The following is a 24349-nucleotide window of genomic DNA, read 5'->3' as shown; positions in this document are numbered from 1 at the left end:
AACAGAAAGGACAATCATTTGCTGCTTCGGTGCTGCGTTTTAGTGCTTCTTGTATTTTCTACACAGGTAAATGGACAACTTTCAGACTGATTATATTACAGTATTTAACCAGACCAGTGCTGGGAGAACTACGATAGATAGATAGATAGATAGATAGATAGATAGATAGATAGATAGATAGATAGATAGATAGATAGATAGATAGATAGATAGATAGAATACAACAATATGAAATACAAGTAAAGGTTCAAATCAGCAAAATGTATTCACCTTAAAAGAATGTCTATTTAATACTTCAATAACGAGATTACCAGATTTTCACTTCAGTTCTGCTTTTATACAAAATGCACACTTTACTTTTTCACGTAGAATTTATGACATCTTTTTTGTCTTAATTGTATCAAGCGAGAAATTCGATATTTCCGATAGTACCTGAAGGCATCACACATAAAGTGCGCAGGCGCTGTGCCCTTTCTGTCTCAATGCTACACACCACATCACCTAGCGCAGACGTTTCCTTCCGCCGCTATCCTCCATCCCAGTCCCAGACAGAAAACACGAGCCTGCAGGTAAACATGAGCTTCACAGTGGAACAGAGGGGATCCCTCAACGCCCTGAACTTCCGCCTGTTCTTCAGTAAGTAGAGCTCCAATACAAATAATGAAGTTCTGCCTTTGTTTGCTACTTTGAGGACTCCGCACAAACCCCACAGGCTAGCCAGCCAGCCAGCCAGCCAGCCAGCCAGCCAGCCAGCCGCAACCTCCCACGTGTCATTTATTCATTTATTGGCGCTGGGTTATTTACCAGATCAATAACAGAGTTGATTGGAAATTACAAGCAGATTTCCTCGTTGTCTAGACAATCGTAATGGCTCGGTTAGATCCATTTAACCAGTTGTGCCGGTTTAGCCGGGTCCGCCGGTCGCAAGTGACATGTCATGATTTCAAAAATAGAAAAGAAAGACGTCCACCTGCCTGAATTTGGCAAAAGGATGTTGGTTATTTCGAGAAATCTCCAAAGGTGCTTAACACGTCATCTGGCGTATAATCATAAAGGCTCGTATCTGGTTGGACAACGCCCTCTTTGATTATAACAAGTTAATAATCCCATTGATACTGAAAGGACAGGGCAGCGAGTTGATATTTGATTAACCGCATTTCAGTTTCATAATATCTAGTAGGTCTTTCATTAGTTTGACGTCCTTGTTCATAGTTTTGAAAGACAAGTCAAAAATAAGTTCACGTCTTAATCATGACGCCAAAACATACTCATTGCAATAATGGCATATTGCCAAAATAGGCCTGTGGGCCAAGGAGGTTGAGTATGGATACTAACTGTAAGCAGTGGCCTCTTTTCCTACCAGGATGTAATTTGTAATGAGTGTTAGTACTGTTTCTTATATCTTGATTCCAACTCTTGCTGTACAGACAAGAATGCATTAGCTGTGATAAGTGTGTTTTTTTGTGGTCAATATCAACAATAAACTTAAGGACAAACCTTCAAGATAAAAGTGAATGTAAACCATAATGAAACCCTGTGTACTCTCTTGCCACCCCATGGGACGTGATGACATAATTTCCCTGGTGTGGGGCACTCAGTTGCTGACGTTAAGAAAGAAAGATATAAATAATAATTCTTCTATCTGCCTGCCATATTAATATATCTTACTGTTTTACAGAAAATGCAGACGGAAAGTACATCTCACCATTCCATGACATACCGATATATGCTGATGAGAGTCAGGTAATGTACAGTCTGTCACCTTTCCACCAGTAAATTTTATAGATTTGTGTGTACGCTTTGAATATACCCACTGGTTAAACCCCACCTATGGTGCTGCCATGAATATGTAGTTTTGTAGCAAACTGAATGTAATGCTCTCCAGAACAGCAAGGTCATAGTCTATTTGTGAAGTCAGTGGCCTTTACTCTTTATTTTCTCAGTGCTGTGTCAATATCTCTTGTGACTGCAGGAATTTGTCTATTATCTTATTCTCTGAAACAATTCATTCTCTTTATGTAGAAGTTTCAACGATGGCAATGATTAAGTAAAAGCACATTTTGTAAGGATGATTTACTTTAAAGTTGTGTCATCTTCAGTTGTGTCATATACTATTTCATAATAACTGAAAGTTTCTTGTCTCTTCCAGAACATCTTTCACATGGTTGTTGAAGTACCAAGATGGACGAATGCAAAGATGGAGGTATGAATCAAAATTCATCTTCAGTCATCCACATTTGGATCAGATTTTAGCAGGTTTGGCTTTAGATTGGCCACAGTGCAGTTATCAGTGTGTTTTCACAGCTCATATAATGTCTTCAACCCACAGGGGAACATGTCGAGAGAGATCATTTCTAGCCTTCTCATTATTTAAATAATGTAGCTTTTACAAGTGAATTTAGTCATGTAAATAATTTCATTGCAACTGGGTTCAAATATGAAGTTCCTCGATTATACTCTTATACTTTTTGTGTCTTTTAAAAGTAACAGCGACCCCATTTATTTTCAGATCGCTACAAAAGACCTCTTAAACCCGATAAAGCAAGATGTGAAGAAGGGCAAGTTGCGCTATGTTGCCAATGTTTTCCCACATAAAGGCTACATATGGAACTACGGAGCCATTCCTCAGGTTAGTAAACATTCCTGATACTGATGTGTCCTATCCTGCGGCGTTTAAATTGTACAACAGCAAATGGTTGATAATTTACCTTCATTCAGCTGCCGTTTCCTTGTTTTGTAATGTTTCAGACATGGGAAGATCCAGCACACAAAGATGGAGACACCGACTGCTGTGGTGACAATGACCCCATCGATGTCTGTGAAATCGGCAGTAAGGTACAACACCGGCTGATGATGATGATTTCACAGCCTTACACAAATGTTGTTCATCTCTCACTGGGTTATTAAGTCACAGTGATCGTCCATGTCGTTGTTTGTTGTGTACATTAATTTCACGGAAAAAGGAATTGTCCTCTCCAGGTGTGTTCCCGTGGGGAGGTAATCAAAGTGAAGGTGCTCGGGATCCTGGCCATGATTGATGAGGGTGAGACTGATTGGAAGGTGATTGCAATCAACGTAGAAGATCCTGAAGCCAACGACTTAAACAGTAAGAGCCTCAATTTATTTAAGCCTCCCCCTTTTTTTCCTCTCTGCCTGAGTTTTTGAGCAGTCCTGCATCAGTCACACTGAACTCGTTTTGTTCGTCCATGTCTTTTGTCAGACATCAGTGACGTCCAGCGCCTGAAACCAGGCTATCTGGAGGCCACAGTCGACTGGTTCAGGAGGTACAAAGTGCCAGATGGGAAACCAGAGAACCGGTTTGCTTTCAATGAGGAGTTCAAAGACAAGGTCTCCAGCTAACACACCTTATTTATTATTGTTTCATGGATTTAAATTCATCTTAATCACTTGTCTGCTTTGTCAGTCATCTTCTACCCTTTCTAATGGTTAACTAGGTCTACAAGTATGCATTCAAGGAATTGCAGTTTTGTCGAACATGTGCAAAGCATTAAATAAGATATGATGGTGTCATTTTACAGTCACACAGGTCCTTGCAAGTCTCAGAAAACTTCACTTTTACTAGAATTAAATTGGTATTATAGATAGATAGATAGATAGATAGATAGATAGATAGATGCTTTATTTATCCCCAAGGGGAAATTCATGTGTCCAGTACCTCATTTATTTATGCACATTATATGTGCATGAATGCTATAGTTAACATTAAACCTTACTTTCAACTAAGCAATTCCTGTTTCTTGTGTTTCAGGACTTTGCGATTGAAGTAATCAAGGCCACTCACAACTTCTGGAAAGCCCTCATTTCCCAAAAGGCCAAAGCTGGTGAACTGAACTGGTACACACTGCATTTCTCTTACTTTCTCTTAAAATACAGTGCTTATAGAACAAATATGCACTGAAACACTGTGTATATATGTGGCATCTTGATTATAAATGACTGTATCTTATCACGCAATACAGCAAAAACACGTGTGTCTCGGCCAGCGACAGCCCTTTCTGCTGCTCAGCAGATGAGGCTAAAGCTGTTGTTGAAGTAAGTGACCTTTCATTTTTTCCCTTTTTGTAACATAACAGCATCTGAAATTTCAACACCATGCCTCATTCCTTCTTGAACATTATTTCATAACTTGATGTTTCACTCTTTTTTTTTTTTTTTTTTTTTTTTTTTAGGCGTGTCCTTGTGGAAAAGATGAAGATATCCCCTCATCAGGTAGAATTTCTATATATATTTCTATATATTTGAATTTCTATATTTATTTCCAGATCATTAAACGTGGCGGTCATTTCTTATGTTGTGATACTGACTGTTATGGGGTTTTTTTCCATTTACAGTAGATAAATGGTTCTACTATGAGAAGAAGTAATCCGGGAGCTGTTTGGATTGGAGCAGAGGGAAAGGCTCATCTCTCAGGAATACATGAAGATGGTCTTATATTAGGAACCAATGGGATGGCAGGATGGGGACATGGATGATTGGGTCTGGGTCAGCTGTTTTCCTGTAGATGGAGAGATAGTGGTTAGATTCAATAGAGAAAGTCCAAAAAAAATCTCTCATGTCTTGACCAATGGATTTTCACTTGCTTATGAAAAAATCTCTTTGGAGATGTGCTACCATGAACAAAGTAACAGGTACTGTGCCTCATAGATACTTGCATCCTGTGTGAGACTCTGAACTGCTTTAATAAAGCTTCTCTGGTTAAATTATCAACAAAGTGTGATTATTCTTCCCCCAGCAACTGGAAAATAAAATAATTGCACAGCACTTGTTAGTCATGGATTTGACTCTAAATTAGGAGAAGAGAAGTTTAGTTTCCCTGTCCAGGCTGTGAGTCACAAGTTTAATGAGCGGAGCAGTTAATAAGAGGTATGAGAAACAAGCTGAGATTTTTTATTCTAGGCTTTGAACTGACTTCTCATAGTTACAATACTGCGACCTAGTGGCCAGTGTTCTACATTACCTTTCTATTTGCAATTTAACATGTTCACATAAATGCCCAGTGTTTTCACATGACTGCTGTTAGGTCATTCCTTTGTTTTGACTGTTTTCCATAAATGCGGACTATCGAGTGTGTGTGGCTTCTTTTACTTTCCTATTCATAACAATATAGGTAAACAGTAAAAATGGGGAGGACAATCAAAGTTTTTATAGAGACAAAGAAAAAAGAGCAATAGAGGGGGAAAAAAGGGAAAAAGTTTAATGGTAATTAAATTTTAGATTTTTAGTGAGCTCTAACATTTAATTCTGTTTTATGCAACTTCAAAGCAAAAGTAATGAGTTATCCATACAGGATAAACAGTGAACAGTTTCATTTATGGTTGAATTAAATATATACTGTGTTGCCTTAAAAAAAAAAAAAGATTTCATTCATTCTTCATTATCAATAGGTCTGACAATAATTTTCTTTGATAATCAATTAATCAGTTTAAAAAAGGTCATTAAGAATTCCCAGTATTATTACTTGAAGCCCAAGTTGACAAATTTTAATGTCAAGAAGCCAAAAATGTTGGGTTTAGTGTTTAGAAAATTAACAAATAGTCACATTTAAGCTAATAAAGATGATTTAGAAAAAAAAATCTTTAGCTCTAGTGTAGCTTATTTGTGAGCTTGTGGGTGCCTAGTGCTAGAAATAAACGTATAGTGTGGGATAATAGGGGCGAGAAGAAAATTCAAAAGTCTAAAGGTTTTTCTCTTGAGCCAATAATTTCCCCTCATGACTTGAACGTTATTATTTTTATATATATATATATATATATATAAATATATCATTGTATATTTATTTTTTAAAATATAAATTACATATAAAACTACATATATAAAACAGATCAGAGCGAGGTTACATTCATTTTTAATAAAAACATTACTGGCATGTGCCCCGGCTCCTCCCGCGTTATTAGCCAGAGTGACGTGGTTTCCGGTTAACTGTCAAAGTTGCAGGCTACATGTCAGTCGACGGGACAAGCTTGGACCAAAAACCAACGGACGGCGGTTCACAACTTCAGCAGAACAAGGTAATACAACAAATTCTGTATTAAGTTTCCAGTTTCCACTTTGGTGTTCCTGTCTTGTTTTCTGCTTGTGGACCTCCCCGACATTATAAAGTTACAGGTGTAGTTGTCACTGTGGACCTCTGCGCATGTTGTTTACTAAATTGGTCATGGTTTGCTCTGTGACAGCTGATGTCGTTACCACCAGATACATGTGATACAAGCCGAGGTGTGGCAGTAATCATGAAATCACAGGAATAGTCGTTTCTGAGGAGCTCGGTCATGAGTTCAGCGGCCTGGCGAGTTTTCTGGTCTTATTCATGTATATTTGTTTTGGAGTACTGGTTTTAGATTTGCATGGAAACTTGCTGCTACTTACTACATGACTACAGACATTTTTGAGGGCACACCGAGCACACAGTGTCTTTTGTGTCATAGCATTTAACTCATACACTAAATATGAATTAAATGCCATACTTTATACATGGAGTTTGGTGTTAACAAATGACCCAGGTGAAACAAATGTATGATAAAGTACTCAGCAACTGGTTAATTTCCCGAAGCCTTAGTCACCGAAGGCCTCACTATTCACTGTAACAAGCACATCAAGTTCCACAGAGAGTGACAGGCGTGTGTGTGTGTGTGTTTGTGTGTGTGTGTCTGTGTTTAAGAGAGAGAGAGAGAGGGAAGCAGGGGGTGACTGCCCAGATCAAGTGTCCTTGCCACAACCTGTCATAAAAATAGTCAGACGATAGATCAGTGTGACTCAGTGAGGCAGCTGGCAGAACGAACTAGCATCAAAAAAATCATCTAAAGCCTGTTTGTTGCTTAGTCTGCCCTCCTTTCTTTCATGCTTTAAAGCTTGTGTGATTACACAGAGCTTACACATACCAGCAGAGTAATCCCGGGTCAGGAATAATGATCAACAATGGGCTTCAGTGCTAGATGCTGTATTGCAACCATGTCCTTTTGCAATAGTATATAAATTCTATACTTTCTTTGCCAGTATGTGCTGAGTTGTTATCTGGAACTTTACGTTTTCTGTATTTCAGGCAGAGACATGTCTTTTATATTTGACTGGATCTACAGGAGCTTCAGCAGCGTCTTACAACTATTAGGTAATGTACATAATTATCAACAGCACTGTACAACCTTAACCACCACAACTTTTTAAAAATCCGACATAAATTTCAATTTGGCATACAGTCCGTCCTAACAACAGTGTGCTATTTGACATTATCCTTCCCAACTCCACCCCAGCTTTGGAACAAAACTGCCTAAAATGACATACCCAAATTAAGATGGATGTGACTCACAAACCACACTGGTTTTATGCATAAATAACTTGTTGCCAGAGAGGAAACCCCTGAAGTTTGTTACATACATGTACAAACACTATATGTGTTACAGAAACACAGGTGGAGGCCTTTGAATCTGTAAAAATGTAAATTTATGGTCTGCCACAAACAAGTGCAGGCAAAAGGACACTATAGGGCTACAGACAAACTACTGATCAATACCTGACTGAACATGTATGCGTTTTTTTTTTTTACAAATAAGTCTAGGCATCTCCAGAAAGGACACCTGGAGGCTCTACATGGACAAAAGCCAAATGTTGTGTATTTCCATTTACATATTGGTCTATTTCACCAATTCCAGCCCAAATAATCACAACTGTGCAGATTTTCTATTTGAATTTGGTATTATACTATATACCAATCAATGTGTATACTGTGTAATAATGCAGATTTATTATAAGTTCACTGACATTCCTGAATATGAAAAAATATAAATTGGTGTTGGTGATGACTGTAGGGTAGACAGAGAAGGAATACAAGTTTACAGTCAGTTTATATTAAATTCTCATCATTTCATTTTCTTGTCTTTTTCTCATCAGGGTTGTACAAGAAGACTGGCAAGCTGGTGTTCCTTGGACTAGACAATGCTGGGAAAACAACACTCCTGCACATGCTCAGAGATGACAGACTAGGACAGCATGTGCCAACACTACATCCAAGTACATCCTGCCATTTGACATGTTGTCGGTTCAGCAATCAGCCTTGTGTGTTTCTTGCTTCATTACTTATCTAAAACAGTGCTTCCCTTTTGTCCTCAGCATCCGAGGAGCTGACCATAGCTGGAATGACCTTTACGACGTTTGACCTCGGAGGTCATACGCAAGGTAGCACTGAGGCAAATGTTTTTTCGAGGCACTGGCAGCTACTGTACAACTTGTGTGTTACATAAATCCTGAAACTGTGTTGCTCTCACAGCACGAAGGATCTGGAAGAACTACCTCCCAGCCATAAACGGTATAGTCTACATGGTGGACTGTGCTGATCATGAGAGACTGGTGGAGGCTAAGATTGAACTGGATGTAAGTGTATTGATTTTACTTAGATATCGACACACATCAGACTTTTTCGAAGCTTTCACTGATAGGAATGATCTGTTTGCCGAACATATCGGACCTCTTGTGTGTAGGCCCTGTTAACAGATGAAACCATCTCCAACGTACCTGTTCTCATCCTGGGGAATAAGATAGACCGCCCGGAGGCCATCAGTGAGGATGCACTGAGGGGAATGTTTGGTCTTCATGGGAATACAACTGGAAAGGTACTGCACACACGACGTCATTGAAAGCTGAAGTCTGTAATTTTTTTTATTCTGTGCACTGCTATAGTTCGAGACAGTCTCCTTTCTAAGGATAATAAATAGTACATTTTTGTCCGTGTTGCCTTGTTGTTCAAGGATATTTTCACTGCATAATAGCAACAGTGAGCTTCACAAATCTCACAAAGCCAGACCTACCTACTTTTCAACACAGGGTGTAAATAGTGAGCCATTAGATAGACAGAACACAGCTCTACAGATGTCACACTATGCTCCGCCCTCTGTTGTACAACACGCAGAGAGTTACAGGTTTAAGATAATAATCGCACACATTCAAGGTCCATGGGAAAGGATGATTAAATGTTTGGGTTGTGAATTAAAGTCGGGACTTTAACATTTGTGGTTGTGTTTCTTTTCAGGGCAAAGTGTCACTGAAGGAGCTGAATTTGAGGCCAATGGAGGTTTTCATGTGTAGCGTGCTGAAGAGACAAGGATATGGAGACGGTTTCCGCTGGCTCTCTCAGTATATTGACTGATTCACGTTCTTTTAGTAACCGTAACCAGATTTACCATGCTGTCTGTGTACACAGAAACATGTTCCACACAAAGCTACCTGCCATAGCGAGATAGATTATACTGTATTTAGGACTTTGACTGTGCCAGTAGGAAATGTGTTTCAGGTAGATGTTTTGTGTTAATATATCCTGTGTCTTCTTCATGCGCTCAAAGAAATCTCAATGTCATATCAATCATACCACAGTGAGTCAGACATAAGTTATTAATCAACAGACTGTATTATTCAGATTGAGTTTGGAGGATTAATCTTCATGTTGTGGTTTCTACCTTCACTTAAAGCCTGAAGGAAATTCAGTCTGCCATATAGAACATGTCATCGCTGTGAACCAGTTTCTGACCCGGGTTTATTTTTAGGTGTTGGTGTTGACTTACAGTGAAGGTCATTTGGGTTAACATTCTGTGCTTGGAATTACTCTTCCTTGACTGAGGATGAACAAAACTCTGTTGGCACAGATAAGACATTATATCTGTATATTTATACAATTTCTTTCAAATGAGTGGGAAATTTGAAGTTCCATCAATTTTTTTCCAAGAACAAAACAGTTTTTTCTAGAAAGTGCTGCAGTGATTTAGTGCCATATTTTTTTAATGGGAAAAGCATTAACACAGTAGAGTGCTACCTCCAAGGATACTGACATTTTTTCTGATTGCATGTTTTTTTTTTTTTTTTTTTTTAATCAATGAAGGGTTTACCACTACAGGCCAATTACATGAATGTGACCACAAGTGCATTAACTTACATTTTGCTGTGAGGAGTTTTATTTAATACCACAGAACAGTGTTAAATAATTGCAGTACATGTTAACTGCATCAGCACAGCCAGGTGATGTAACAAGCTCGTACTTGTCCAGACTGAGGATGCTAAACTACCTGTTTTCATGATGGTTACTTGCTGTGAAATGACTTGAGTACTTTGTGATTAGTCGCTGCTCACAGTGCAGTGATATTATGAGAGTACTTGAGTGGTGCTTAAAAAAATGGCATGCAAATATATGCATGAAATTACCCGTTAGTGCAATATTATACATTATTTTGTATATAAACTGTTATTTATATTTTGCATTAAGATTGGCTTGCCTTGTTACATCAAGCATTGAGCTCTGAAGTAATATACCTGTTACAAAAAGTAGGTCATATTGTTATTAAACGTGTGCAGTTTGAGCATAATAAATATTTTTGACAAACCTTTAAATCTTTCTTGTCTGACTCATTTTCATTTTATTTTTCAATGGGAAAAGGTTTAATACAAGCAATTACACACATTATTAGTTCTAGACTTAGCCACAGATAAAACAAGTATGAACCTGTAAAGTGATGTTCATAAATAATTACAAAGGTTTGTAGTTGTAGATCAATCTCTGTAAATTTATAAAAATAAATCTGCATGACAAATTTGAAGTTTGTGCATGAAAGCTGTGCTTTGTAGAGGAACAAATGATAGTGGTGAGGTTACACAAAGATGCCGTGATCCGTGTAGAAATACAGAGCAGAAATCTGGAGTAAAACTTAGCACTCACAGTTTCCACAATGTATGTGACAGTGACGTTACAAGGATGGATTTTGACCAGATTTTGACCCTGTTTTACATATGAATTTGATTGGACAATGACATCCACTCACAAAGTCCAATAAGAGGGCAGGTGAGTCAGATCCTGAAAAGTGTAGTCATGGATATATTGTACTGACATAACAAGTGTACGTTAAGGTAAAAAATGAACACTGACATTTAATTGTCACAAGGAATATCACAAGGAATCTGTGGAAACTACAGTCCTATTGGACGCGCTGTGAAGGAAAACAAACAACGATAGTCCCACCTCCTCGTTTCCCATTGGCTCGGAGAGGTTCGTATGTTTACTCTGACCAATCATACTAATCGGTACGTGTCGTTTCTTTTCGTGGACCAATGAGACACAACCAGGAAGCTAGAAACAACATTTAAGTTCCTAAAAACGCTGATTAAACGAGGAATACTGTAGTTTAAAGTCGTCGGTATTAGTTTACTGCATCTGCCCAGTGTGGAAGTTTGTTTTCTTGTTTCACCGCCGCTCTCTAGCTGTTTGAAATGTAATGCTTTTCAATAGTTTATCCGTGTCTTCAATTCACTAAACCGTTATCGACATATGGCTAAACTGAATGTGCATTGCTAAGCATGGAGGTAAGGGAGGTAGAGAGGTGCTGCTGTGTAGTCAAGGTGTCAGAGGCTTTTTCAACAAAGAAACCCGTGAGCTGCAGCGGAGTCATCGTTCACCCTCAAACTGGAACAGTGATATGTACCGGCCTTCCGTTTTCACGTTTTATTACCGATAATGAGCCCTTCTCCTCGGACCGTGAGTTCCTGCCACCGCGCAGCTTCAGTGAAAAACTTAAAATCCGCGTCAGCTTTTCTACTCAGCGAGATCTGGACAGAAGCCGTTCTGCACGGGGAGAAGCATTCACACCCTCCAGAGCCAAATCAACACGGCAGCGGGAAGCTGCAGCCCAGTTGCTGATGCTGGTGAACTGCCTGGAGTTCAAAGAGGCTTTCAAGGCAGTTTTCCAGGAGGCTGACCAGTGGCGTTTCCATGGTGATGAAGAGGATGAGGAGCTATTGAGAGATGCCCAATTCCTCAGCTGGTTCGCTGTGCTCAAGACACGTGTGGTGGAAAGCAGCACAGATTCAGGGAGCATCCCGTGGCAGAGGAGCTCATCTCTTCGGAAGGGCTGCCCAGTTGTTGCATGTGGTTCACCTTTCGGCTCCCTTTGCTTAGACCTCTTCATCAGCACCCTCAGCAAAGGTATCATCAGTAACCTTGCCGGAGAGGACAACGCTGTCATCCTCACAGATGCCCGCTGTCTGCCAGGCACAGAGGGTGGAGGGTTGTTTGTGGTGGAAGGGGCAGACAGTGTGCGTCTTACTGGGCTCATCGTGTCTCCATTTGGTTGGAAGGCGAACGAGTGGATAGGCCTCACTCTAGTCTGCTCAGTCCACCTGATCTTCAGGAATGTCATCCGCTGCATGAGCGCTCAAGATCCACTCCGGGATGTTTGGCTACATCCGGTAGAGGCAGGCCTCCACATGTCCTCCACAGCCCATGAGTCAAAAGCTGTTAAATACCCCACTGTGTGCTTTGTGGACAGTGGGCTGTTCTGGGGCTCAGGGGTTGTTATCGCCTCTCAGCTCATTTTAACCTGCCGGCATGTTGTCAACGGGAAGTCTACAGTCACCCTGAAGTTCCATCACAGGGACAGGTGACAACATGACACATGGTTTTCATGTCCATGTCCATCCTTTTCTGACCAGGAACGGATTTGATTTGAAAGGAAGGGATAATGAAAATGAAAATCAAAAACCATGTTAAAACATATTTAATAGATAATTTCCACAACAAACACTGACTGTTCCTAGCAGGAGAAGCACAGGTGGAACTAATATTAATAAAGGGTCTGTTCTATTGTCAGTGTCCCAGTAAATCATGCGGGTAAGCTATTGTGGACTGCACCAGGGGCCTAGCACTGGAACACCTGAATGAATTCAGCTATGACTAATATTAATGTATTCTTCCTGCTATGACTTGAAAAAATTATTGAGATATTTTCTGTAAACCTCAAAACTCAAACCTCATTTGGTTGCTTTAGCCACTAAAAATGGGCTACACACCCATGATTCACCTCCACAGGTGTTTTCACTCATTTTGCCTCTTCTCCAGACTCTGTGTACATACACATCTCCCTCAGTCTTAAGATTTTGTGCAATTAGGACCAAGAGCTGCCACACCCGAAAATTTAAGGGGTCTGTAAAACTTGTGGTTTTACATATTGACCATTTTTATTAGTACATGGACTTAGGTGACCTCACGTTAATTAAAAGCAATATCCTCCAACTTCAACCTGAACAGAGGTTTAAAGAATAATTGAAAACATCTGTTTGGGTTCAGGGCCTTTTAGCATGCTATAATATTTCTGATCATAGTGTTAAGTAGGAGGTTCAGAAAAGGTTCACTATCACTATGGGCATTAGGTCAGGATGCAGGATGAAAGATAGAAGGCCATGAAACATCCATCCAATCCAACAAAGGTATTTTCAAATAATTATAACATGAAAGGGAAGATGCACATAGGCCAAAGGTTCTGAAAGGACAATAAAGAGTAAATTCAACACAACAAAATCAAAATAGTCTCATTATGTGATTAAAGAAATAAGGATAAGGAAGGTTCTCTGAGACTAACAGACAAATTATAGGACCTAAAGAGTAACTGCCATCCCCATGTGAAGGTCTAAAAGAGTGAAAGAGTGGAGTGAAGCCCTTAAATAAGCTTCTAATGCACAGGTGATCTCTATCAGGTAAATGAGGGGCGAAGGGTGAAAAAAAGAGCCAATCAGTGATAAGGAAAGGAAGTGAGGCAGGTGAAGAAAGGAATTGATAAATGAAAGAAAATAGGGATCTTTACTAGACATAGTGTGTACTGATTTAAAACAAATTTCTATTTTACAGAGTCCATAATTTTGTGGGTGGTGTGCTGTTTTCCACTGAAGCGTCTTCTCCCTATGACCTGGCTTTGGTGCAGCTGAGAGGTTCTGTCCCAGAGGCTACAGTCCCTCAGATCGCTCAGAGTTTCAATCCAGGTTTGATTGCATTTGCTTAGTGGAAACAGTATAACTTTTTTTCTTTTTTCTTTTGAATAACACCTTCATATTCAGTGCCAGAAGAAATCTCTGTTTCTTTACACCAATTAAACGGTTATGAGATTGACTGTTCAACTTGGTTTCTGTTCCTACAGGTGAATCTGTAGTTGTGGTGGGATATGGTGGTTTGGGTCGGAGCTGTGGTCCGTCCCTGACCAGTGGTGTCCTCTCCAAAGCCATTAGTTTGAATTACCAGCCCATCATGCTTCAGACCACTTGTGCAGTACAAGCTGGGGCCAGCGGGGGTGCTGTGGTGCGGGCATGCTCAGGAGAGTTGCTTGGTAAGAAACCCTGCAACTACAAAATCACATACTCTTTTTGATCAGTGGGGGGCATATGATGACCACAGAAAACTAACAATGCGCCATATGTGAGGAGGGAAAAAGCAGCTACACACTCCAGATTGCTCTTTCTGCACTGCTGTATCTGCGGTTTTAAAAATTATTTCCTGTTTTGCAGGTATCGTGTCCAGCAACACAAGGGACTTGGCTGCCAAAGTGACCTATCCACACCTCAACTTCAGCATCCCAGTGACTGTTTTCCAGAGATTGTTGCAGCGCTTTCACCAGACAAAGGACGTTAATGTATTCAAGATATTGAACACCACAGAAAAAGAAGTCAGAAGGGTGTGGAGACTACAAGGTGCTCAAAGCAAACTATAACTGAGGACCCTTGCAACAATGTGTTAGAGAAAACAGTTGGATGATTACATTGAAATGAATTAGTCAAAATATCTTTCACATAATAATAATATTAAGATTATGCTTATCTTTTTTAAACAAAACTGATATTTTTAATTATGTAATTTAATGTTTTATACTTCGATTAGTTACAATCACAGGCACAGAGCTGATGGAGTAAATGTAAGTAAAACAAGAATCATGTATTCCATTTGTTGATACTCTAACCCAGAATCATACAATAAATACTGTGAAATATATTTAAAAAAAACAAAAAAAAACACTTTATATTAACAGCCAAATTAAAGTTACTTTAATACATGTAGTGATTGTTTAGTTGTAATAAAATGAATAAAGTTTATTCTGGTGATATTCAGTACCTGTGTATATTTCTGTACACAACTGTTACAAATTACCCACATTATGGCAACTATAATACCAAAGGAGCAGCATCAAATGAAACGATGGCAGATTGAACACATCTGAGCCTTAGTTATTTCACAGTTACAGCAGCAAAAAAGGACGGTGCGCTTCCTGGAAGCATGTGTTAGGATTTACACCTGGTTCTCATACATATGGCTTGTTTTTACCAAGCAGGAGGAATATTCAATATAATAAGCTGACAGGCTGCTGAAAATGATTGGTCCCTTTGGGTAGCCAGAGGACTGGCTGTCGGTATCAGGTATTCAGACATCTGTTGGCAGGCATACCCACTCCCAGAAAACACATTTAAGGTTTCACCCACTGGGACATTGCTGTTACTGATTTCCATTATCACAGAAATGTGAAACTGAGAAATGACATTTCAGAGGATTGGTTACTGTCAGTTTTTACAATGCTAAGACAAGCTTTCATGGCCTGAGCACCAGAGGACGTGCATACACTGTAACATACTGTAAGGTTTCTATTTCACAGTTCCCAGACTGAATAGTTGACAGTGGAGAGGCTTGAGCAATGTCCCGAGGAGGATGAGGAGAGAGTTTTCTATAGGCATTGTGCTTTTAGTGCTGATATGCAGACCTGGGTCTGTATCTCATTTCTGCTGGTTTCCCATAGCTATAAGCTACACACCACAGCAGAATGAGGTGAGGCAAGAGAAGTGAGCCAACAATAAGGTCTGCTCCTCTGAGAAAAAGTCACAGAGATTTATGTCCTTGAAATTGTACCTCATGAGAATTAAAACAAGCCTTAGAAGACAGGCTGCTAAAATGTGTATTATAACATGTTATTTATTACATGTTTTCAGAAAATTAATTTAAAAACGGAACTGAAGTTATTTAATCTGAGAAGTTTTCTTACACTGACGTCCGGAAATTATGTGGATTAGTTTGTAACCAAATTATAATCACCTAAATATCCACCATATCACCCAACTGCCTAATTTCATTAACAAGAAGAAGTGCATGATATTTAAAAATTAGTGTTTTGAGAAAATACAGATATAAAGAAACATAAGTACATTTTACTTGTATTGACAAAACTCTGACCTACTTTGTGCATCATGAATCACAGAAATTGCTTGAGGAAAATATTTGCCCAGGGGCAGTGGTGCAGTGATGATAAAGATCTGATAATTAAAGTCCAGCCAATATACTGCTAGGCTGATATTATCTGACAATTTTAGCTTATCACAGACATATTGGTAATGGCGTATACATGTTGGTTAATATGTAACAAGAAATAATGAGGGAGGTCACCAACAGTGCCTTTATTTACCAGAGAGCACTGGCAAAACCACAAATGCCAATCCTATGGTGGCACAAGAGGAAATGTCAGAGGATCACCAAAGTCAGCAGGTCTGTACAAATTTCATAGTAAGATATCAATACTTGTGGTATTTCAGTGTGAACCAAAGTGACTGACATATACATTAGAGCCATGACGCTAACATGGCTAACATTTTTGATAAATATCACTTACATTTTTTTTATTAAAGAAAGATATTTTGTCATTACGGACATTACTTTCTTCCACAGAATTGTTATCACTTCGATCGTCCTTTAACTTTTCAGATATAGCGCCAGCATCAGGTTAAAATATCTCCTTGTCTAATAAATTATGACCAAACACCTAAAAGTAGGAATGACATTACTTTTAATCTCAGATGAATTTGTGTTAAGTGCATGGGCATGTTAGCAGGCTGACATTAGGATTTAACTCAAACCACTGCTGAGCCTAGACACAGCCTCACAGTCACTAACATGGCTGTTCACTCTTAGTCTTGTTTAAACTCAAACACATTATCAGTCTCAAAAACCCAATACCAGCTGAGCTTTAGTGGGTGTGCTTCGAATGTGGAGACCTTCATTTTTCTTTTAACGATTTGGTGCAGCCCACTAAGAACGGTTAGTGCTTCCTGAAAAAAAAAAAAATAGCTATATGGTATATACATGTACTTGCCCATTCTGTACACAACCCCACTGCTTGAGGATCACATTGCTGCCAACACTTGACAAGGAACAAAGAGTGAAGGAGAGCACAGACGCAGATGTATGGTGGCCTGCTGGGCCACATAGACCAGTTTATTTAATCTATTTTTTTTATTAAACACAATATTTGAGCCACATTATGATACGATGTACACTTGTCAACTAAGCAGTACATTCTGCTAGTCTTTCAAGGCATTGATAACGGGACTAATAGGTGACAATCTCTCTTCTGATACACACATTATATACAAGCTAAAGAGTGATGCGTGAGAAACTTTTTTTTTTTTTTTTTTTTTTTAATATGTCATGAATGAGACAGAGCACTACTGTCACATATGAGCCAAAGCGTATGACATGTAAACAGTAAAGTCGACGGGTGCTTTTCAGTATTCTAATGTGGCTTCTTCTCTTTATCGCCCGTTTCCTGCCTGAAACCAAAACTGGTAATCTAAATTGTGTTAATCTGCATAAAGAAAAGATGAAAGAGGCCAATTTAGACGACTGAAATGCACCAAATCTTTCTCCATTTTTTTATGCAAGCACATGAGAAGCACCTGCAGCTCCATTATGCATCAGCTTAAAACTGCTCAAAGATAGTTCAAAGGACATACAACATAAGAGAACAAAGATTCACAAATATGAGGGACAAAATTCTTGACTCCAGACCCATAATTTCTGAATAGTGATATTTTCCCTTCCCTTGCCCATTTTAAGAACATTCTGTAACATTAAATACTCCCATAGCATATGCATCTTCCCTCTCCCAACCCGCGCAACCCTCTCCCTCGCTTTTTCACAAGCCAGTGTTGTTCTGAGTGTGAGAGCTTCACCATGTCCATCTCTTAGCAGGATCTGTGTGTGTGTGTGTCTGTGTTTGGAACCATCAAGATGCTCCCGTAGAGAGGTTGGACTAACCGTTGGCCCTTTACCAGATATATCCCCCATCATCCACCTCTCCCACCTCTCCCTCTTCCTCCTCAGCCTCCTCTGCAGTCTCCTCGGCTTCTTTCTCTTCCTCGTCCTCCCATCCGACCCCGCTGCCAAAATCACCTGAATACACCATTTCATCATCTGTAGAAAAATGTAGAGCAAGGGTGGGGGGCACATAGAGATTGAATTATCCAATGTGGTCATCTTGTATATTGCAATAAATTCTGTTCAGCGTATCTTCCTCTCAACTTTGATGGAGTCCCTTATATACCAAAGAGAAATACTGAAATCAATTTAAAAAACAGGACTGCAGTAGCAAAAAGGGGGCATGTGTTTGACTTTGTCTGGATTTTAATAGCTATTTCTAAACCTTGCCAGGGGACCCATTCTTATCAGGCGCAGGTTCAGTCCAACCAGTCCTCATTTATCTTGAAAGACTTTTCTCACAGCGACAAGCAGCGCTTTAGAATGCAAATGACTCTGGACACATGAATGTGGCACTGGTCCCTGCGTGAGTGATGTTGCAGTGGGCCTCAGTCCTTTAACATAAAGGAAGCCTTGTGCGAAAGGCATGTGGGGGTGAAGTGGGCTGATCCACAGCAGAGTTTTCTTCTCTTTCTACATTCAGCTTTCAGGTTCAAATTCTATTAATATATCGACAGCTGACACCTATTGGACTTACCGCAGTCTGGCTTGCCACGAATCCTAGATCCAGCTACTTCTCCTCCGTTCTGGTCAACACACCAGCACTCTCCCCTGTCACACTGCTGCTTCCTGTAGTAGCCGTCTTCATCGCAGCTGGGGATGAATCGACCTGACACGCACACATAGAAACAAACAAGAGTCAGGTGTGGTAAAGTGACCTGATCCCACAGTACAGTATAATCTCTCCAAACCCCATGAAGGCAAAAGCAGATAAACACATCCTGCATCACGCCTCATCACACATGGCACCCAGCCCAAGTGAGAATGTAATGCATGCAGCATACGTGGCAGCCAATTCCATATTCCATGAATACAAATATGTTCACGGAGCAAGATGGGGGTGAATAAGTATTAAGTCAGCATATTGCAGCATATTGGGGCGGTGTGGAGGGTGGCTGGCTAATCATCATGGAATAAGGGAGGACACAAGATTGGAAAGTTTTCATTTTTTGAGCGGTTACATGAATATGAAATGTTTGTCACATAAGGGTGGAGAAAGCCAGGAAAAGGGCACTGAGGCAAAATGTAACCTTCGCTTAAGGAGAGTAAGCTGTCATACTCTTCAGAGATGGATGTATCTGTTATGACGTTAAATATTTCAGAGGCTATTTTCATAATATTGTAAAAGAAGGGAAAGAGGTCTAACACAAATGAGAACTGTCTGTCCGGTCTTTCAAGGGAACATCTGAGCGTCGGGCTGGCAGGCTGCCCCCTGCTCACTGCTCTGTGTCCTTGGAGAGTCCTGACTCAGAGCCCAGTCAGCCAGCCAAAATCTGCAGTGTGGACATGCGTACACACACACACACACACACACACACACAAATCCACACACACTCGCATATTCAACCGCATACACATAGATGTAAGAGACACTGATGGCTGCTTTCCTTTGCCGTCTGTCAGTATAACGTTCTAATCCACGAGACTGATCAGGGACTAATCCCCGCCTCCTGCTTGTCATCTGCTCGATGAAGCCCCTCGACCAAGAAAGACAGATCCAATTGGGTTGAAACGCTTTCATCAGAAGTCAGATACCTACCAAATTTTCTCTTGCCACCGTCTAGTACTTGAATCCTCTCGAGTTCAGCCAGGCAGGGGGGCTCTAAAAAACAACAGAAAATTATTTTTAGGTGAAAAAAAAAAAAAAAGGAATAAAGCACACCCCTAAGCAAAATTAGACATGGAACAGAGATATAGACTACCTAAAATGTGACCACAACAATCAGCAGTGAATTCTCTTGTAATCAATGTTTCCTAATGACCTCTTGCAATTTTAAAATCAATTCCTTCCCAAAGAAAGAACCGGATCAGCTTGAGACCTAGTGGTAGTTTCTGCTTGGCTGACAGGCACCATCTACGAGAGCTGTGGGAGAACCAGGCCGCCAAAAAGCAGCAGGAATGTTTCTAGTGACCGTTTCACCCATAAGGGGAACAGGAGGGTGAGCAGGAAGACAAATAATGACGGACCAGCACATGACACAGAGGAGGATTCATCTGAGGACAGTTGTGCGCCTTGAAGTTTGAATGCATGTGCCAAGGGGAATATGTCAGCACACAGGCACATGACAGTGTGTATGCACAACCTATCACGACGCACATCCTCCCCCAGAATACTCACTCTCTCTCCAGAAGCAGAGGCACCACTCGGCAGTGGAGACTTTGCCGTCCCTGTAGGAGTCACAGGAGTTGAAGAAAGGCCTGATGCAGACCTCGTACTTGTCCAGGTTGATGGCAGCCAGCTCAGCCTGGTCCAGGTACAGATCACTATTGGTGTCCAGCTTGGAAAACATCCAGCCAATGGAGTCCTTACAGCTAGCTACCAGGCTCCTGTCCAGCACTGCAAACACAAAGAAAGACAAACAAACAATCATTTTTTTTTTTTTTTTTTTTTAAATCAGGGGACAGCTGCACAAATGGAGAATGAAACAATGCCAGTGTGCTCAGAAATATCTCCTGCTTCCAATGCACAGGTTTCAACCAAAAAAATGGTCTCTTGTCAGGTACTAACTTGTGGCCGACTAGATCCTGAGGCTTATTTGCTGTTGCTGCCCTTGTACCTATTTTAAAACTTATGATACCCAGGGAGATCTATCCAGAGAGGGGCAGGAGAAAACATGAAAGTGGAAGCAGCACCAGCAGAACCATAATGCTGAATTTGTGAGGATTTTACTCTCCCTGTTGGAGTTCTTTTTTGATTTCCAATTGTAGCATCAACTGTTATGTTAGCAGTAGCACCTGAGCAGCAACAACCATTGTCTTCACTGAGATATGAGACCTGTTCAGACATTTCTATAGTATGATATCTGTAATTTAACTACTGTAACTTACCCTGAATATGATCAGGATTCATTAAGTTGTAGCTCTAACCTGATGTGCTGCTTGCTGCAGTGGTTCTGGCCCCGGGCTTGCTGTTGTTGTTCTGCTTGGCATTGCTCTGCAGCAGCTGGAACCAGTCCCTCAGGCGCTCCCCAAGATCAGCCAGATCCTGTCCGGTACAGCTCTCTGCGGAGGCCAGAGGGAGAGGAAGAATATATTTGTTGCACCCATTCATGTTGTTATGATGATTGTTGTACTTATTGTGTGTGAGACACAGAGATAAGGAGTAAAAAAAAAAAGAGATATGGGAAGCACTGTGCTGCAGTGAATTCTTATTAAATATATTTGGCTTGATTACTTCTTGCAGTGGTTGTTGTGTGTTTGATCTTACCATGTTTACTCTCCTTGGGTGTAGGGGCTGCAGTTGGACAAGGACACAGACCTGAACACTTCAGGGTAAGCTCTTTCCCTGTGAGACACGCCTGCTGCTCCAGCTTACACTGCAATGCAATCACACGCACATGCATTAACATACACGCCGGCGACATTGACAAGGGGACACAAAGGTGAAGTAAAATGAGTTATTGCTGCACCACCAATCAAATATTCATGAGATAACCGACTGTACGGCTTAATTCAAATCTAAGACTTGCTCCTGAATGCACTTTTCCAACCTCTGCGTGCACACAAGGTCAGGAATAGTGATCCAAAAGACAAAGCATAAATCAATAAACACATCGGATTCAGTCAGCACGAGCCAGCAACTGGTCCTCCTGAGGCCATATATCAAGAGTCTTTGTCTCAGTTTTTCCCCCGAAAGTCTCTTCACACCGCTCGGCTCTGAATGTGCAAGGCGTATGTCACTATTTACCCCACAATGCATAATACATTATGCTAACACATACACAACACAAAGTTTAAGATGCGAATAAATTCACCAGCACGTGGCAGCTGCACATATTGTTACACATATGTATTAACTCTGACTCGTATCTTTTTGTAAAACCTACGTTGGTAATAGGTGTCAAGGCTATTTTAGTCATTTTTATCAGTACCACATATGTTATTACAAAGAAATCTGTGCAGAACACGTCTGAGATCACTTCTTTACTGAGGGGGATGTTGTATAGTTCCACTGCCAATGATTCTCACCCTCCAAGCACACCCAGCTATTATTTCTACCTTAATTTCTTTTCTTTTGTGAGAAAATGCACATGTTCATTACACTGATTAAACCCCAGAAAAGATATTTAAACTTAAACAGGCACTAATTGTTTTTCATTTGGAGTTCCTGGCCACCTGGAGAATATAGGTCAAATATTCACTCTCCTCTTAGCTCTGTTTTGCTCTCCATCAACTCCTGAGGGAAATAGCTGGTTGTTTAGCTACCAAATGCTCCACCAGCTAGTTGTTAACTCTGTCTGTCTGTTGTTTGGTTCTGGGCAGGTGCTTAGAGTGGGTTTAGAGATTCCCTGTCTGGAAACAGACGGAGCAGACAGTGTGTGTGTGTGACAGTGAATCAAAACAGAACTAAAAGACCTGAAAGACATTAAAATGCTTCTTAGAGCTGAGGTGAACTATAGAGCTGAGTGAATCAAAAATATCATGCAGATAGTTTGATGCAATTATTTTTTATAATTATGTTTTTTTTTTTTTTTACTATTTTGGGATGGGAGGTTTGATTTAGTGTCTCCAAATATATTGTTCCAAAGAAAACATAGTGACGTGTGACCATCACTTCTAGTGCTGTAGCCTTTATTATTTAAAGAAACAGATATATGAGGTGGGTATGTTTGTAAGAAGGGGTGATATGACTGAAATCAATATTGCAATTTTAATAATGTTATCAATATACACTCAGTTGACAGTTTATTAGACACAGCTAGATAAAATGAATGCAGTCTAATACAACAGTCCTGCAATAGGGAGGTGTTTTAGGAGGTGTGGAGGTGTTGATTCAATTTATTGGTCATTTTGGAGGCTGCAGCTTTTAGTGCTGTTGGTTTGTTGACATTAATATAAATGGGTAGGACATAATATAATATAACACCTCTCAGTATGATTCAACATAATAAAAACAGCACCACAAACTACAGCCTCTAAAATGACCATAAAGCTGAATTTTGAAAAAAATGTATCATTGAGACATGAAACCACTGAAAGTGGTACATAAAACTATAATACTGAATTAAATCCCAGGCCTATGGGTACATATTTGTTTCAGGGTACCTTTGAGGCGTAGTTGTGTCCGTCTGATCCACACACAGGTCCAGTGGAGGAGATGGGACAGGGCTGACAGTTTCCATCAGGAGACCTGAGAGCAGGCTGCTTCAGCCTGCAGCAGGACAGAGGACACACAAACACTTCAGCCTCACTAATTCCAGCTGAGACAGCAACTGCTGTGCTAACTCAGAGTACAGACGCACAGCACCAACCTGAACACGAAGCAAACAGCCCTCATCCATGTTGTCTGAATGTATTAGCTTATCATTAAACAGCAGGCAGTCGTATTGCACTGGTGTACAAACAAGCTTTGTTATTACCGCTGTGGCCGACAGGGACACACATCCCAGACCAGCACAAGCCACGGACTGTAAACTTGGCTGCGTTGACCTCATGTTACTGTGCATGAAGGGGATTTGTTGGTATGTGTTTTAGGAGTTAGAGGGGGCTACACACTCACCTGTGCTCAAGTTTCTTGCGGTTGACGCACACAGCTCTCTGGTAGCCCTGGGCAATACACACCTTGTGCCGGCTGCACTTAACCTTTTGACAGGGATCCTTAGTGGTATCTACATCTGGGGAAAAAATAAGAAAATGAGATTCATTCAGCTCTTCACTTTTTAGCCTTTTCTCTGTCTTTCTCTGCCCATCACCCTTCTTTTCGCTCCCAGACTCAAATCCCAAATCTCTGCCCTCTATTTGCTCAGAATAACCTGAGAGTCTGTCTATAATTAGAGCGGTGCAGAACTGTTGGCCTTGCACTTAACCAGTGCGCATCTTGAGGCATTCTGCGCTTTATTGAGGGTAGAAAGAAAAATCTTATTTCTGAACATAAAAATCAATAGACTTTCTCACAGAATGAAGCAGATTAGTTTGTTTCTAATGCAGTTGCATGTTTTTGAGTTTTGAGTTTGTTTAAAATCATCTTTGGGTTAATGAGGAGCTTGTCCCAAGATCATCTTATTCCATTCAATAAAAAAGTTGATTTGTGCTGGAGGAAAGTGCTTTTGTGACACCTCACATGCAGATTTACTTATCTAAAATTTGATTTTAATAATACACTTTAAGTGACCTGATAAGACAAATACTTTTTTGCAATGTAGGCTAAAGCCTACATGGCTAGCTCACCCTACCCCATCCATCACACTCTGTGCTAGCAGCTAATGCTAGACCGTGTGTCAGCACCTCGAACACACTCATATGTCA

The 24349-nt window shown here is 40.4% G+C and overlaps 4 protein-coding genes across 5 annotated transcripts in view; 3 read left to right on the top strand and 1 right to left on the bottom strand.

Annotated features, from left to right (window-relative positions):
- The first annotated feature begins 477 nt into the window (after nt 1-477).
- ppa1b (inorganic pyrophosphatase 1b) lies at nt 478-4724 on the top strand. The gene is made up of 11 exons (XM_056395550.1): nt 478-636; nt 1679-1743; nt 2150-2203; nt 2510-2629; nt 2749-2835; nt 2980-3106; nt 3221-3348; nt 3770-3855; nt 3981-4053; nt 4191-4230; nt 4353-4724. Exons 1-11 carry the CDS (start codon nt 483-485, stop codon nt 4382-4384), a joined length of 966 nt encoding a protein of 321 aa, XP_056251525.1. The 5' UTR covers nt 478-482; the 3' UTR covers nt 4385-4724.
- Nucleotides 4725-5935: 1211 nt separating this feature from the next.
- Nucleotides 5936-10386, top strand: sar1ab (secretion associated, Ras related GTPase 1Ab). Of its 2 annotated transcripts, none has more exons than XM_056394603.1 (7): nt 5936-6029; nt 7058-7123; nt 7903-8022; nt 8122-8187; nt 8279-8382; nt 8490-8621; nt 9038-10386. In XM_056394603.1, the coding sequence occupies exons 2-7, from the start codon at nt 7066-7068 to the stop codon at nt 9152-9154; spliced, it is 597 nt and encodes a 198-aa protein (XP_056250578.1). In that variant the 5' UTR covers nt 5936-6029; nt 7058-7065; the 3' UTR covers nt 9155-10386. The 2 variants fall into 2 exon arrangements, with proteins under 2 accessions (XP_056250578.1, XP_056250579.1); XM_056394604.1 differs by lacking the exon at nt 5936-6029 and adding an exon at nt 6223-6304.
- A 698-nt stretch (nt 10387-11084) lies between these two features.
- On the top strand, nt 11085-14912 carry tysnd1 (trypsin like peroxisomal matrix peptidase 1). The gene is made up of 4 exons (XM_056395496.1): nt 11085-12425; nt 13670-13800; nt 13956-14141; nt 14320-14912. The coding sequence occupies exons 1-4, from the start codon at nt 11347-11349 to the stop codon at nt 14520-14522; spliced, it is 1599 nt and encodes a 532-aa protein (XP_056251471.1). The 5' UTR covers nt 11085-11346; the 3' UTR covers nt 14523-14912.
- A 2119-nt stretch (nt 14913-17031) lies between these two features.
- spock2 (SPARC (osteonectin), cwcv and kazal like domains proteoglycan 2) overlaps nt 17032-24349 on the bottom strand; it is a 28429-nt gene continuing 21111 nt past the window's right edge. Inside the window, exons 4-11 of the mRNA XM_056395497.1 lie at nt 23604-23718; nt 23150-23255; nt 21312-21420; nt 20972-21106; nt 20223-20441; nt 19644-19706; nt 18582-18713; nt 17032-18040 (exon numbers count right to left, since the gene is read on the bottom strand). Coding sequence (XP_056251472.1) covers nt 17895-18040; nt 18582-18713; nt 19644-19706; nt 20223-20441; nt 20972-21106; nt 21312-21420; nt 23150-23255; nt 23604-23718 — 1025 coding nt within the window. The 3' untranslated portion in view covers nt 17032-17894. The remainder of the gene's footprint in view (nt 18041-18581; nt 18714-19643; nt 19707-20222; nt 20442-20971; nt 21107-21311; nt 21421-23149; nt 23256-23603; nt 23719-24349) is intronic.

This window comes from Seriola aureovittata, chromosome 14 (assembly GCF_021018895.1).
Source record: "Seriola aureovittata isolate HTS-2021-v1 ecotype China chromosome 14, ASM2101889v1, whole genome shotgun sequence".
Classification (NCBI taxonomy): Eukaryota; Metazoa; Chordata; class Actinopteri; order Carangiformes; family Carangidae; genus Seriola; species Seriola aureovittata.
The sequence above is the reverse complement of the archived record's forward strand: the minus strand, read 5'-3'. Positions and strand labels throughout refer to the sequence as shown.